The 12,767-nt window shown below is 40.5% G+C and overlaps 2 protein-coding genes across 16 annotated transcripts in view; both read right to left on the reverse strand.

Annotated features, from left to right (window-relative positions):
• Positions 1-167: 167 nt before the first annotated feature.
• cd79a (CD79a molecule, immunoglobulin-associated alpha) lies at positions 168-3,473 on the reverse strand. 2 transcript variants are annotated; one of them, XM_034612333.1, is made up of 5 exons: positions 3,308-3,473; positions 2,583-2,915; positions 1,611-1,726; positions 1,315-1,377; positions 168-1,115 (listed from the first exon to the last, which is right to left on the reverse strand). In XM_034612333.1, exons 1-5 carry the CDS (start codon positions 3,345-3,347, stop codon positions 990-992), a joined length of 678 nt encoding a protein of 225 aa, XP_034468224.1. In that variant the 5' UTR covers positions 3,348-3,473; the 3' UTR covers positions 168-989. The 2 variants fall into 2 exon arrangements, with proteins under 2 accessions (XP_034468224.1, XP_034468223.1); XM_034612332.1 differs by having other exon boundaries at positions 1,611-1,735.
• Positions 3,474-6,677: 3,204 nt separating this feature from the next.
• The window catches only part of arhgef1b (Rho guanine nucleotide exchange factor (GEF) 1b), a 39,200-nt gene continuing 33,110 nt past the window's right edge, over positions 6,678-12,767 (reverse strand). For 10 of the 14 annotated variants that reach the window (XM_034612317.1, XM_034612320.1, XM_034612316.1 and 7 more), the window contains 12 exons: positions 12,034-12,134; positions 11,785-11,859; positions 11,624-11,699; positions 10,805-10,972; positions 10,623-10,710; positions 10,422-10,529; positions 10,113-10,165; positions 9,859-10,002; positions 9,618-9,737; positions 8,523-8,710; positions 7,994-8,095; positions 6,678-7,114 (listed from right to left, as the gene is read on the reverse strand). In XM_034612317.1, coding sequence (XP_034468208.1) covers positions 8,027-8,095; positions 8,523-8,710; positions 9,618-9,737; positions 9,859-10,002; positions 10,113-10,165; positions 10,422-10,529; positions 10,623-10,710; positions 10,805-10,972; positions 11,624-11,699; positions 11,785-11,859; positions 12,034-12,134 — 1,190 coding nt within the window. In that variant the 3' untranslated portion in view covers positions 6,678-7,114; positions 7,994-8,026. Of the gene's footprint in view, positions 7,115-7,993; positions 8,099-8,522; positions 8,711-9,617; positions 9,738-9,858; positions 10,003-10,112; positions 10,166-10,421; positions 10,530-10,622; positions 10,711-10,804; positions 10,973-11,623; positions 11,700-11,784; positions 11,860-12,033; positions 12,135-12,767 lie in introns of all 14 variants that reach the window. The other 4 variants (XM_034612322.1, XM_034612318.1, XM_034612323.1 and 1 more) reach the window with 2 other exon arrangements.

A 12,767-nucleotide genomic window follows, 5' to 3' on the forward strand; every position in this document is an offset into this window, starting at 1 on the left:
TTGGATATTGGATTTTAATATTTCTATTAATTGCGAATGACTCACTAGAATGTGTGCCAAACCTTTACAGGTGCATGTTCTATCATTTGTCTTTGTTTTCTTTTTAAAAATAAGAACATTTAAAATAAGTAATTTCTATTTAAAATAAAAACATATATATATATATATTTTTACACAATTTTATTCTTTGAGCACTCTCAGCAATAGCAACAAGCAAATAAACAGTGAAACACAATGAAGTCATGAGTAAAATGCATGGAATAAGCTGAACACAAAACAATATCAATAATTATCATCTATAGCAATACAACAAGTCCAAGAGAGAAGGATTTGTTGTTTCTGCATTTTGCGAACACATGAGGTCTGACACATAATTGATATACTTCAGATTTGTAAATTCGTTTTGCTTTTGTCAAGTTATTTTCTGTCCATAAAGAAGAAATCAGACTTTAAACTTACAAGAAATAACAATGTGACATATATCGTGATAATTATCGATATCAACTGATATGAAAACTTTTATCCGGATCATTTTTGGTCATATCGTTCAACCAATTAAGGCATTGAGTTAAATGTATGTAGACTTTACATACAGTCTATTATTTTTTTATAAACATTAAAGAAGCTGATAAAACAAAACAACCTCATCACAAGCTTCCTTCAGAATCCGTTCTGCAGCTTTCACTCACATCACACCGGCTTCCGTCATCAGTTGTGATGAAATTGTAGATCTTAAAACTCAAAGTACTTTTCGTACATTTTGGTGTTAAGGTTGAGTAATAGCCTAATTCCCTGAGGCAGATCATGTGCCACATGACAAGCTCTGATTAGCTACTTTTATATCTGAGGTCAAAAGCTAATTAAATAATATGTTGTTTGATGTTATAAGTTTAACTGCAGGCTATATATCTTTAAAAAAAAAGCTCTGAAAATAGATTCCACACTTTCTCTTTCTTCCTTCCCCTCCTCTTTCTCTCCCCTTTCTTCCCTCAGGGTTTCTCCAGCTGGATCTCCTCCTCTTCCTCCATTATGTTGCACACGTCCTCGTACGGGCCACGGGCCTGGGACCGCTCGATCTGATCGTATTGGTCGCAACAGTCGTCCAGATTGAGCCCCTGGTGTGTGAGATAAGTAGGATGTAAATCAAATAAAAGCAGAAAAACAAAACAATCAAATCTATTCATATTAAGAAGATCAGATAAGATGTTCCTTCAAATCTTTGGTTCTGTTTTTAGCTAAATTACTTGCACTGGTATTTCTCACACAGCTGCCAGAACATGACTCAGAGAGGATGTGAATCATTTCAAACTTCACCTGATATATGTTTTCCTCTTCCCTCTGCGCCTTCTTCTTCTCTAGCTCATGTAGTTTCTTGGACTGTGGAGAGGGGGAAGAAACAGAAGTTGGTAAATCTGTGTGATGGTGCAGTAAAAGTCTGTGGTGGGACCGGTCAAAGTAGAGCTGTGTCACTGATTGTCATCACTTCTGGTGTCCTGAGTGATAATGGAACACCACGATAGGGAAATGTTGGAACTTTCATGACGTCATATGTTCCACGGGTCGGGGTGGAGCTGACACATGGCAATCATTTTGAAATGTGATCTTCTGACCTTGCAGAAAAGGGCGGCCGATGGCAACAGCACACACAGGAAGAGCAGGACTCCCTCAACCGTCAGGATCTTGTTTTTGGTGCTTTCGCTGAGGTTCAGTTTCTTCTCCAGTGGTTCTGGGAATACAGGTAGGGTTCAGAGGTCAAACAACCTGAGCAACAGTCTGAAAGTTTTGCACATAAAAAAAAGAGTATATAGTTAAGTTAAAGTTTATAATATAATATAATATAATATAAAACTGGAATGGCAGTCAGTAGAGCGTATACCTCCACCAAGGCCCAACACCTCCCTTATTTAACCTCAATATAATTTATTAGATCCTGATTTTTATTTGGATCCACATCCAATTGCACACACTCATGAAATGTCAGTCAACTAAACATGTCTGATCTCATTCATCAAGAGCCACAAATTATTCTCTGAGAAATCAATGAAAATGTTGAAAAACGTTCCGTCTCACAATGTTAAAGAAAGTGAAAAATTGAAATTTATGGAAATCTGTCGTGCAGTTTTTGCGTAATCCTGCTAAATGACAAACAAAGATGAAAACATAACCCTTCTTGGTGGAGGAACTAAAATAAGAATATTAAAAAAACTCAGGGCAAACCGATTCTTAACAGACTTGGAGGTTTATTACACGACTGAGTGTTGTTCTTATATAATTGTACTATTTAGTATAAAGTACACAGTCTAACATCTAAACCAGATTAATAAACAGCTGATAGTATTGTTGGGCTAATGGTGGTGTTGTGAACTAATGCAGGTTGTTTCCCGCATGATCCTCAGAGGAGCTAAGCTGCTGTTTCACATTTGCGTCTGCACATTAGCCTGATTGCAACTTGATCTAATCTTGGATATGGAAGGATGCCGCCACTCACATGATTCATTTAGAGTTGTGGTTTATTAGGTGTTAGCAGTGATTAGGGCTCACTTGACTCCATCTTTCCTGTTTGTGTAAAACAAATCACTCACCGTAGACATGCAGGTAGGTGCCATGAGAATAGACTTTGCTGTTGTACAGCCAACACTGGTACAGGCCGGTGTCATTCAGCTGGACTGATGTCATGGTCAGGGTGCCACAATGTTTCCTGTCTGATTTATGCCTGACCCCACTCACATGGCCTGAAAGTTTCACAGTGCAGGGGCCGATGGTGACATTGACACATCTAAAACTTTTGACCCAAACAAATTTCTGTGGGCTCCCCCCGGCGGTGTAGCAGCACTCCAGGCTAGCGTTCTTAGAGAGGGGCAGTTTCAGGAAGGGTATGTCCGCCTCTAACGTGACCGCACTCGGAGTTACACCCACTGTTGAGGAAAGTGCTCATCATGTGAATATGACCCAATATTAGTCAGTTTTTTAACATTATAGCACAACCCATTTTCCTTTGTTTACAATGGACATATAAAGTCTCTAATGTTGAAAAACCCACATACAACAGTGTAATAAAGGAAAACAGAACATGATAGCAGCCATCTGCTCTGACAGGAGATGAGGTTCACTGGAGCAGAACTCAAATAAGTAAAAGTAAAAAATGTAAAGTTATATAGAACATATATACTTAAAGAAATGATTGACAGTGTAGAAATGCCCATATTTCCCCAAAACATAATTGCATCTATTAGAATATGAACACTTCCACATGAATAAGAGAACGTTTAAGATATTTTTGTGTCATAATAAAATTAATCAAACTTACCTGCAAAGCTGCAGAGAACAAAGATTGTTGCTATCCCCATATTGTTTAACAAATATTTAATCTAAGAATACAAATGTAATCAAGGTTAAAAAAAATGTTCAGACAATGTTCACGTCGTGACTGTGGCTGTTATGAGTCTCTGCTGTTTGTAACTCAGGATTTACACTTGAACGAATTTGTACCGTCCCACATTTACATAAAAGTTATATCTGTGTCTTAAAAATACAGGAAGTACATATATCTTTGAGGGACACATCTCCATATAAGAATATATCTATCTGTTGAAGACCTAGATATGTCATGAGTATGTTTTTGTTTATTGGATATGGGAGATATAGCATATGGTTCAATAAATCAACATAAGACAATATATAAACCCTGTCCTTATATGTACACATATAAATTCAAATCCAACGATTCTTTATGATCCAATTAGCTCATGAATATATATTTTATAAGATGAAAACTGACTCATAACTACATAAAAGGACGAAACAGGTTTTTATTTCCCCAATTTATTTAAAAACATTAAGAATTAAAAAAAAGCAAACGTACCACAATTTTCCTTAATTATACATCATTAAAGAGCCTCTTGCACAATAAAAATCAAAACCCAAATACACAGCATAGTTCTTGCATATTCATTGTATATATATATATGTATATATATATATATATATATATATATATGCGAGCGGGCAGATGCCTGCATGACAGGAAGCAGTGTCTTTTTCTGTACAAGGCAACACTGGAGGGCTCAAATCTCATCGCTGTAATTGAGACGGACACAAACACAGCGTGTTGTAAAGGCCGGGCTCCAAACCCTGCAACCAACCAATCAGAATCCTGGGATGATCCCTCAATGCTAATTGGTCTTTCATCGTCCAGACAGTTCACCAGAGCGACAGTGTGTTTGTGGACTCGAGAGCCCTTTGAGAACCAAACAGTTTGATCGTCAGAACAAGGCACCACCCTATAAATACATTTTCTATACATCTAGGTATTTGTATATCGAATACATGAGGAAAATCATCTGGAGGAGAGAGAGAGCGAGAAGTGCCTATAGTAGTCGTTCGGCCGGTGAAGAGCGAAGACGTTCCACCTGCCGACTGCTGCAGTTTAACGGTTAAAAAACCTCCCAGGCTGAGATCATCTCTATAAATGGGTCCCACTCATAAGCAGAGTGAAGACGCCATGGTTACAACATTTGCATCGTAGTTCAATTTGCTCATGTATAGACGCGTTACAGACAGGTCCTGTCTCTCTCACCGTTACAGCCAAATGCATAGTATATATAATTACAAAAGCTGCTTTGAAAAACAATGGAAACAAAAAAACAAAACAGTAACAAAAACCTCCCCGACCCGTTTAAGTGCATCGAATGAAATACACATCGTATGGAAGAACTGTGCGGTAGGAAAAGGTGACCATGCTATCAAAAGAGGTGAGCGTGTTATCAAGAGGTGTATGTCGCTAATAAGCTTATTGAACAAAATGAGGAGGGGGGGGGGGGGGGGGGGTATCTAATTTATACTTTCTCTACATTTTTCTCCTTCAAAATATAATTTATATACAATTTCTAATAGGAAGACACAGGGAGAGTTGGCAGTAATGTTCAAACACAAATTTGTGATGCTCAAGTGACTAATGGCCCCATCATCTGCACAATTTCATACTGAGGTCACACAGGAGGATTTGTTGCTGTGGCAACAATGATGAGACTGTGAATCAGGAAGTTATCATAGCACAGGAAAGAGAAGACGGCGTTGGAATAAAAAATGTCGTCGTCCTCCTTCCTCCAGACTCTGTTTCCTTTGCGTCTTCATCTGGCTTCACCGTCTCGTCTTTCTGCTGCTGGATCAAGTCCCATGTGTTCAATTTAGCACCAGAGGTGTCGACAGGGTTTCATATCGAGGACAGAAACACAACAGCTGGTGACAGTTACACACTGACTGACACACACACACACACACACACACACACACACACACACACACACACACACACACACACACACACACACACACACACACACACACACACACACACACACACACACACACACACACACACACACACACACACACTGAAGTGAAGAAATTCACTCAAGCAAGAACTCTGAGATGTACAGATTCGGTTTGGGTTTGGTCATGAAGCGAAAAGCATCATTTCTCATTATTCTCATATACACACACACACACACACACACACACCCATTAAAGAATGGAAAACCAACGACCAATCCTTTGTTCATCTTTGTGCTTCTGAAATCCCTTCACCTGCTGAGGTTGGGGGAGAGGAGAAGCAGCTGCAGCGCCGCCGCTCCTGCGTCAGCACGGAGTGACGGGCTAATACACAGATCAAACATGTCATTAAGAAGATTACAGCTTGTGTGAGGCTCGACGGTGCTTTGTCACGTCTTTGGTCCTGTGTTCTGCCACCACTTCGAAATTATATCATCATGATCATAATTACAATCATCTGCTGGATAAAATACAAAGACAGAGCTTAATTTCGATGCAAATATTGCTACCAGGGAAGACTGTTGTGTTTTTTTAGTTTTTCTTTTACAAATAACATGTAAATTAACGTAATGTTATAAAATGTATAATCTGAAGTCACAAATGTGTGTGCGTGTGTGAACGTGTGTGTCGAGATTCTTCTTCAGTACAGCAAGTGCAAATCCTAATGTTTTCTACACGTCTTCTCCTGACCGTCTCAGCTGGTTTCAGATGAACCAAAGCAACAAACCACCTCTGAACTCTCTCTCCCTCTTCTCTCCATCTTCTAGTTACACATTCTCAGTTTGCCTTCCTATGTTTCCTCTCGTCTCTGACACATTGCTTTGTCTTTTGGGCCCAGTGCTGTAACAGCTCTACCCGGGCGAGGCGACTCACTGACCGGACAGGACTCAGAAGAATAAATAAAAAAATAAAAAAACGATACATACATACAAACAAGTCTCCATTATTAACAGCATGATTACCGATAGTGACACTATTCATAAATGTTTGCATTTGTGACCTAATTACAGCAAGAGCCCTCCCAAAAAAAGCACCTCCTTAATTAAAAAACTCTAACACACATACACACACACACACACGTCCTGGCATGCATGAGGGCGTCGTACACGAAGCCCAACTGCAGAAAACAATGTGTCAAATTGATTTGATCAGAGGAGAAAGTGCATCTTTGTGGTACTTTGGCATAGAGTAGAAATAACACTATATATCAGCAGTAGTATTTCAATACATCTTCAAACGCTGCATTGGCCCCGTAAGGCTTCCGACCTGGTGCAGCTAAATTGGCAAGGAAACATCTCGTTTACCGTACATCTGCTTTTGGCATCAGTGTGAATCGTTTTGGAGCGTGTGTGTCTTTTGTGTGCGTATGTGTGTTACAGCAAAATGTGATCTGTACATTTTGTTAGGGAGCGTCTCTCTCTCACGGCACAGTATTGCTTCTGTTTTGGCACCCCTCTCTGCAAATGCAGCTACCCACTCAAAAGTAGGATGTCTTGTTTTTTTTTGTTTTCTCTTTGTATACCTCTCTACCAAGCATGCACGCAAACACACAGACACACATGCACACACCTCCCATGTTCTGCCATTGAACCCCTGCACAGAGCACGGAGCCCTCCCTCCCTCCCCCTCTCGTCAGGCAGAAAAACTTCCCGCTCGGCCGTAAACAGCTGGGACACAAACAAATAAGGCAGCGTGGGTCCAGGCATGACTTCTGAAAGTTTTGGAATTTCCAGGGAAGCCTTTGAAAGTCACTCTTGCACTCCAAACCAGCACCAGTAAAAATCTAGAGAGAACAAAAGACGGGGGGAAAAGATGAGCTGTGCAATTACATGTAAAGTCTAAAAAGAGTGACAATGACAAGGCTTTGATTTCCACTGGGATTGTGGAGGCGTGTCCCCTTCACATCTCAAAATCTGATTTTCCTATTCTTTTCTTTCCCTTTATGATTTGGATTTGATTTATTCCCTGAGATCTCTTCCAAGCGGTCTCTTCAGACGAGGTTGGGAGGAGAAAAGAGCTGATAAAAAGGTTGATTTGCTCATGTAGGCGACCTACAATCGTTACCATGAGCTCAGAGCAATTAAGCTTTATCAGTAGCAAGTGAGTTGGAAGACTTTTCTGGCTGAGCTTTGCCTCCCAGGCTACACTCAAGCTGCCTTATCTTATTTATGGAGGTTGTTTGGGCCAAATGCAGCCTGATCGGAAGTCTGCAGATAATACTTAGTGCTAAAAAAAAATACTCCTTTCAACTCGTGTGCAGTGTTTCAACTGTTAAATCCAGATTATATTATCTCAAAAACATGAAAAAAATCTCTTAAGTAAATTAAACCTGATTATTTAAAGATGGTTAATTGGATTTTTTGTTCAAATATATTATATTTGTTATGTTTGCTTATTTCGTCCCTTTATCTTATTTTATTGTTATTTATTTCTCTGCTTCGTATGAGGTCAGATTTCATTTTACTTTATGTGCTGCTTTGTGATAATAATAATAATAGTTATATGGAGATATTTTTTACCAATGTCATCGTCATTTTTATTGGCTATTGGCTATATCGTCTCACTTCTAAAATCAATCCTACGCACTTGAGGATGAATGATGATACTTAACGAAATACTGAAAATCACAAGCATCAAATTAAACACATCTCAGTGGTCTCACCTAGTGGCCAGCAGGTGGCGTGATAGTGTCTCACTAGAAGTTACCTCCCTCCAGCGAGAACTTGGAAAGAGCCTCCTGCAAGCGGTGGTGCTCCTCCTCTACAGTCTGCAACACACAAAATCAATATCATCAAGGACTCGCACACACACGCGCACACACACGCGCACACACACTCCTCTTAACATCCTCTCTTTGTCGACCTTGCTGTCTCTGTGACACATCCCATTGCAGGCGCTGGACATAATAGCCATTTCAGAGAAGTCCAATTTCACAATGCAATTTTCGCCCGAGCAATAACAGCAGTGGTTAAATGGTTTTCTACTCCCTAGTTTCTCTTTGCTGCCATTTTGGCCCCATTTGTCTCGAGTACATCACGGCTTGCTCCTTACTCAAGTTATCTTCAGTGAAATCCTCCATCACCAACTCGGTCTTTTTTGCAGCTTCCATCTTTTGTTATGTGCCTCATCTTTATCTGCCCCTGTCGCACTACCTGCTCACACTTTTCCTCTATATTCCTTCTCTCTGTTCTCACCTGTAATCTCTTTAGATGTTCCTCCAGACTGTGGAGCCTCCTGCACACTTCCTCCATCCTCTCCTGGGACAACACCAGCGGCGCGCTTATGGTCCTCTCGTCCTCTCCTTTCGTCTCCGCATTTTCTCTTTCAGAATTCTCACCGTTCTCCTCTTCCGCTCCTCTCTCTATTGTCTGATTTTCTTCTATGGATAGAAACACTTGATCAAAATGTATCTGGAGTCTGTCTCAGTTACAGTAAATTCTGACCAATACGAGTAATATTCAACACTTGCAAATTCTCGATTTGAAAAGGTTTCTCGTCACACGTCAACTCGATCAATTTAAATCAAGATTGATGAATTTGTCTGAACAGTCATTTTAGAAATGGGTCTAAAAATCCTACATGAAGAATTAACAAGAAGAAAATGGATTCTGTTGTTACACTAATTATTGACCCGGGGTTTTCTAATCACGAAGCACTGGAGCAATTATAAAGACGATCAAAAATATTTGGACTTCAAGGCCAAGAAGCTACACAGCCGAAGGTGCTGCCAAAGTAAAGCATGACTTTTAAAGGAACAGTTCAACATTTTGGGAAATATTCTTCTTTCCAAGAATAAGACAAGAAGATAGATATCGTCTATTTGTTAAATATGAAGCTAAAGCGAAGAGAGACTGGAAGCAGGAACAGTTTAACAGTTTAAAACAGTTATACCATGTTGGCTCACTCCTTTATTTAAACATACAATATGTAACTTAGGCCGCTGGGGGTCTCTCAATCATAACAATAACAAAAGACCTAGTTTGATGACATCGTGAAGCAGCGCAGGATCATGGGATATCACGACTCGAGTGCAAATCATGTTCACAGATGAGGTGATGTCTGTCTGAAGTTTTATTCATTGGAAGTTGGAACATTTTGGATAAAGTAGGTTTCAAGTCAACAAAATGTATCAGAGGTCTAGTTGTGTTTAGACATTTGAATTTTTAAGAATTGTAACATACATCTTTAAGAGGACGAGCATCAGAGCAGAAGTGATGTCGATCTTCTCGGCAGCAAAGCAAACAACACAGTGTCAAACGGTTCCTTTTAAAAACACAGCGACCCACCTGTTGAATGACAGCTCTCCACTTCTGGACTGGGCGAAGGCTCCTCTCCGTTTTTTTCCTCAGGCTGCGAGTCCTCTGACAGACTGATGCTGCCGACCAGTAGCCTTTTCAGCGACATGACTAACAGATAGGACAGATGCAGTGGTGTCATTAGGAGAGATAAGCTAAAAGGAACGCAAGGAAAGATAAGAGTCATAAAAAATAATAATCCCGTAAAAGTGTGAGGAAGACTCTCATTCACCTTCATCCAAAGCACTGTTGGCAACCTTCTCCTGATCACTGTTGGAGTGGCCTATCAAGTCAAAGCCTTTGTCTGACAGGAAATCAATCAGCCTGTGCCTGGGGTCTGAGGACTTGTCATCCGTCAGGCTGTCCTTATCTCGATCTGCAGACAGACACGAGGCTTAACTTTGCCGACAGCTATCAGAAATGTGTTAGAATAACAAATTTGTGCTGTTTATTAAGTGTTCAGCTGATAAAGCTCTGCGGTCTCACCACTACTGCTTTTCAAACCTCCATTCTCCGTCGGGCTCAGAGGGGCAGTCAGCCTGACCGAGAGAAAATGAGAAAAGAAATGAGATATTCTGAGATGGGCGAACTTTGGCGGCCGATGAAAATATCTTGCTCTCAACAGACGAGCGCGCACACACACACACACACACACACACACACACACACACACACACACACACACACACACACACACACACACACACACACACACACACACACACACACACACACACACACACACACACACACACACACACACAGAGAGAGAGAGAGAGACAGAGAGAGACATACGTGGTGGGACTGAGGGGAGCTCCTCCACTTCCAGGAGGCAGATTCAACCTCATGGGTGCTCCGCTCTTCTTCAGATCATCCACTGCTGTCTTTATCACATCGGTCCAGCTAAAAAAAAACACACACAAATAAAATTTATTCTGTGATTTACCTGCAGAAACAATAGTCATTAGTGTGCGTATTTCTCTCTTTGACACTCACGTCCTCATCTCTCCGACAGACTGAGCCACCAGTTCATAGATCTGAGCACCGCTCTCCCAGGTAAATATCACGTAGAAGGCCTTTCGATCTGTCAGAACAGGCAAAAAGAAAAACAAGGCTGACTGACACTGATCTGGCAAAGGAAGTGACCCGTGTGATATTTACTGCTGCGTGCCGCTAACCTGTGGCCACCTCGCGGAGAAAGACTGAGTCGAGCTTGATGATGGGGCTCAGCATCTGCTTGCCCTCCTGCACGGCGATGTTGCTCTTGCTCTGGCATTTGAGGACCATCTTGTCGTCCTGCCTCTGGAGGAGCACCAGCAGGTCGCCGAGCAGCACACACTGCACCTCTGAGACGCAGATGAGAAGGAGACGCAAAGAGACAGACGGCAGACGAAGAGATGTGAAAAGACTGAGATAGACGGGTTCTCTGGTATTGATTTTTTCAATTCCTCATAGATATCTTTTATCTGATGGCTTCATTACAGTTCATTATATAGATTTTTTAAATGTATTTAATACAATTTTAAAATGTAGTTTATGATTTTGGTTTTGTGATCGACAGTGGTTTTACATTCTTCCTCGATCTATTGTAAGTGCATCTGTTTATCTGAGCTTCGAGCTGCTGCATTTAATTGACCTTACAAAGAAAAATAAAGTTGTATTGTATTAATTGCAAATTATTCTCTTTTCCAGAACTTTTTATAATAATTTTCTGAAAATCCCAGAGAGAGACCCTAGTTCAGAGTCATATTTGCCTTTTTGAAACAGATCAAGTGTATCTTATTATATATAAATAACTGCAATAAATATTAAAGTAGGCTCGACATAATAAATTGATCAAAAAGGTTCTGCAATTTTTAAAGGCTGTGAAATGTTTGTTGTCTTTGTTACTGCAGCATTGCTGACAAAGTATGGCAGGAATAATACCAGGCTATTGCACACGCGCACACGCACGCACACGCACGCACACGCACGCACACGCACGTATATGTATTTACCAATTCCCTTCTCTTTTGTGACTTTCCAGGTCAGAGGACCCTCATAAAGCATCTTCTTCTGAGTCAGGTCGATGTTCTGGAGACGACAGAGGGAGCACAATGAAACAAATGCAACAAAACTGTAGGATAAAAACAAAACTTTAGCTGAAAAAGACCCACACCTTGTATTCTGTGTAAAGCTCGTTACTTGGTTTGAGCCCTGACGTGTCCAATCTACGCTGATAGTCCTTCACAGCCTGAGAACAGAGACAAAGATGAGGGGTCAGAAAGAGGACGGACAGCACAGCTCTGAAGGAGAAGTTGTCTTAACAGCCAGAGACCTTCAGGCCTCAAAATGAATTTACTGGACTCCAATTGGTGCTCAATCACTGCCTAACCGTGTGTTGAGTGATGGATTGTGTGTTTCTCACAAATAGGTTCTCCATCACTTTGACCTCCTCATTGACATGGTTGAGGATCTTTCTGCAGCACTCTGCGCTCTGCTGGATCCTCTCCTTCTCCGTCAGGTCCTCTGTGGAGAGACAGAAAACAGAGTTGAGGAAAACAGGAGCGCTCACAGCAAAGCCCAAACAAAAGCCATAAATCACGAATGTACACGAGGATCTGGGACAGGCAGGAATCGATTGTTCAAATGTTCTGCTTGTGAGTTGACGTAAGTGCTGCAAATACTGTTCACATTTATCCTGTGTTCTGATTCAAACTGGCATCTAGGATTTAGAAGAATGATCATCAAAATATTTTGTATTTTGACCTACGACTATGTAATTTGCTCTTCAGAAGGACCCTGAACACAGAGGCTGTCTTTTTGACCCAGTCATAGAAGAAATATGACATTTTCACATTCAGTGTTTGGCAATAAGATTAAACATACATGTCTGTACCATAAAATAATGGAAATGGTTGTGTTGTTCGAGATTGTTTAAGGACTTTTATAAGTTAAAATCTACTGACATATTATATTTTGCTTCAACTAGTTAACATTTTTTGAAAAAGAGTCATATGTCATTTAAATTGCTGAAATAACAAATACAATTTAACTATCAGCCTTCTTGTATTTCTCAAAAAGAATCTATGTTTAATATCATGATATCAAATAAAATGTGTGATGAGGGGATTTTGTCCATTTAGCCCACCTCTACACACA

The sequence above is a fragment of the Hippoglossus hippoglossus genome, chromosome 16 (genome assembly GCF_009819705.1).
Source record: "Hippoglossus hippoglossus isolate fHipHip1 chromosome 16, fHipHip1.pri, whole genome shotgun sequence".
Taxonomy (NCBI): domain Eukaryota; kingdom Metazoa; phylum Chordata; class Actinopteri; order Pleuronectiformes; family Pleuronectidae; genus Hippoglossus; species Hippoglossus hippoglossus.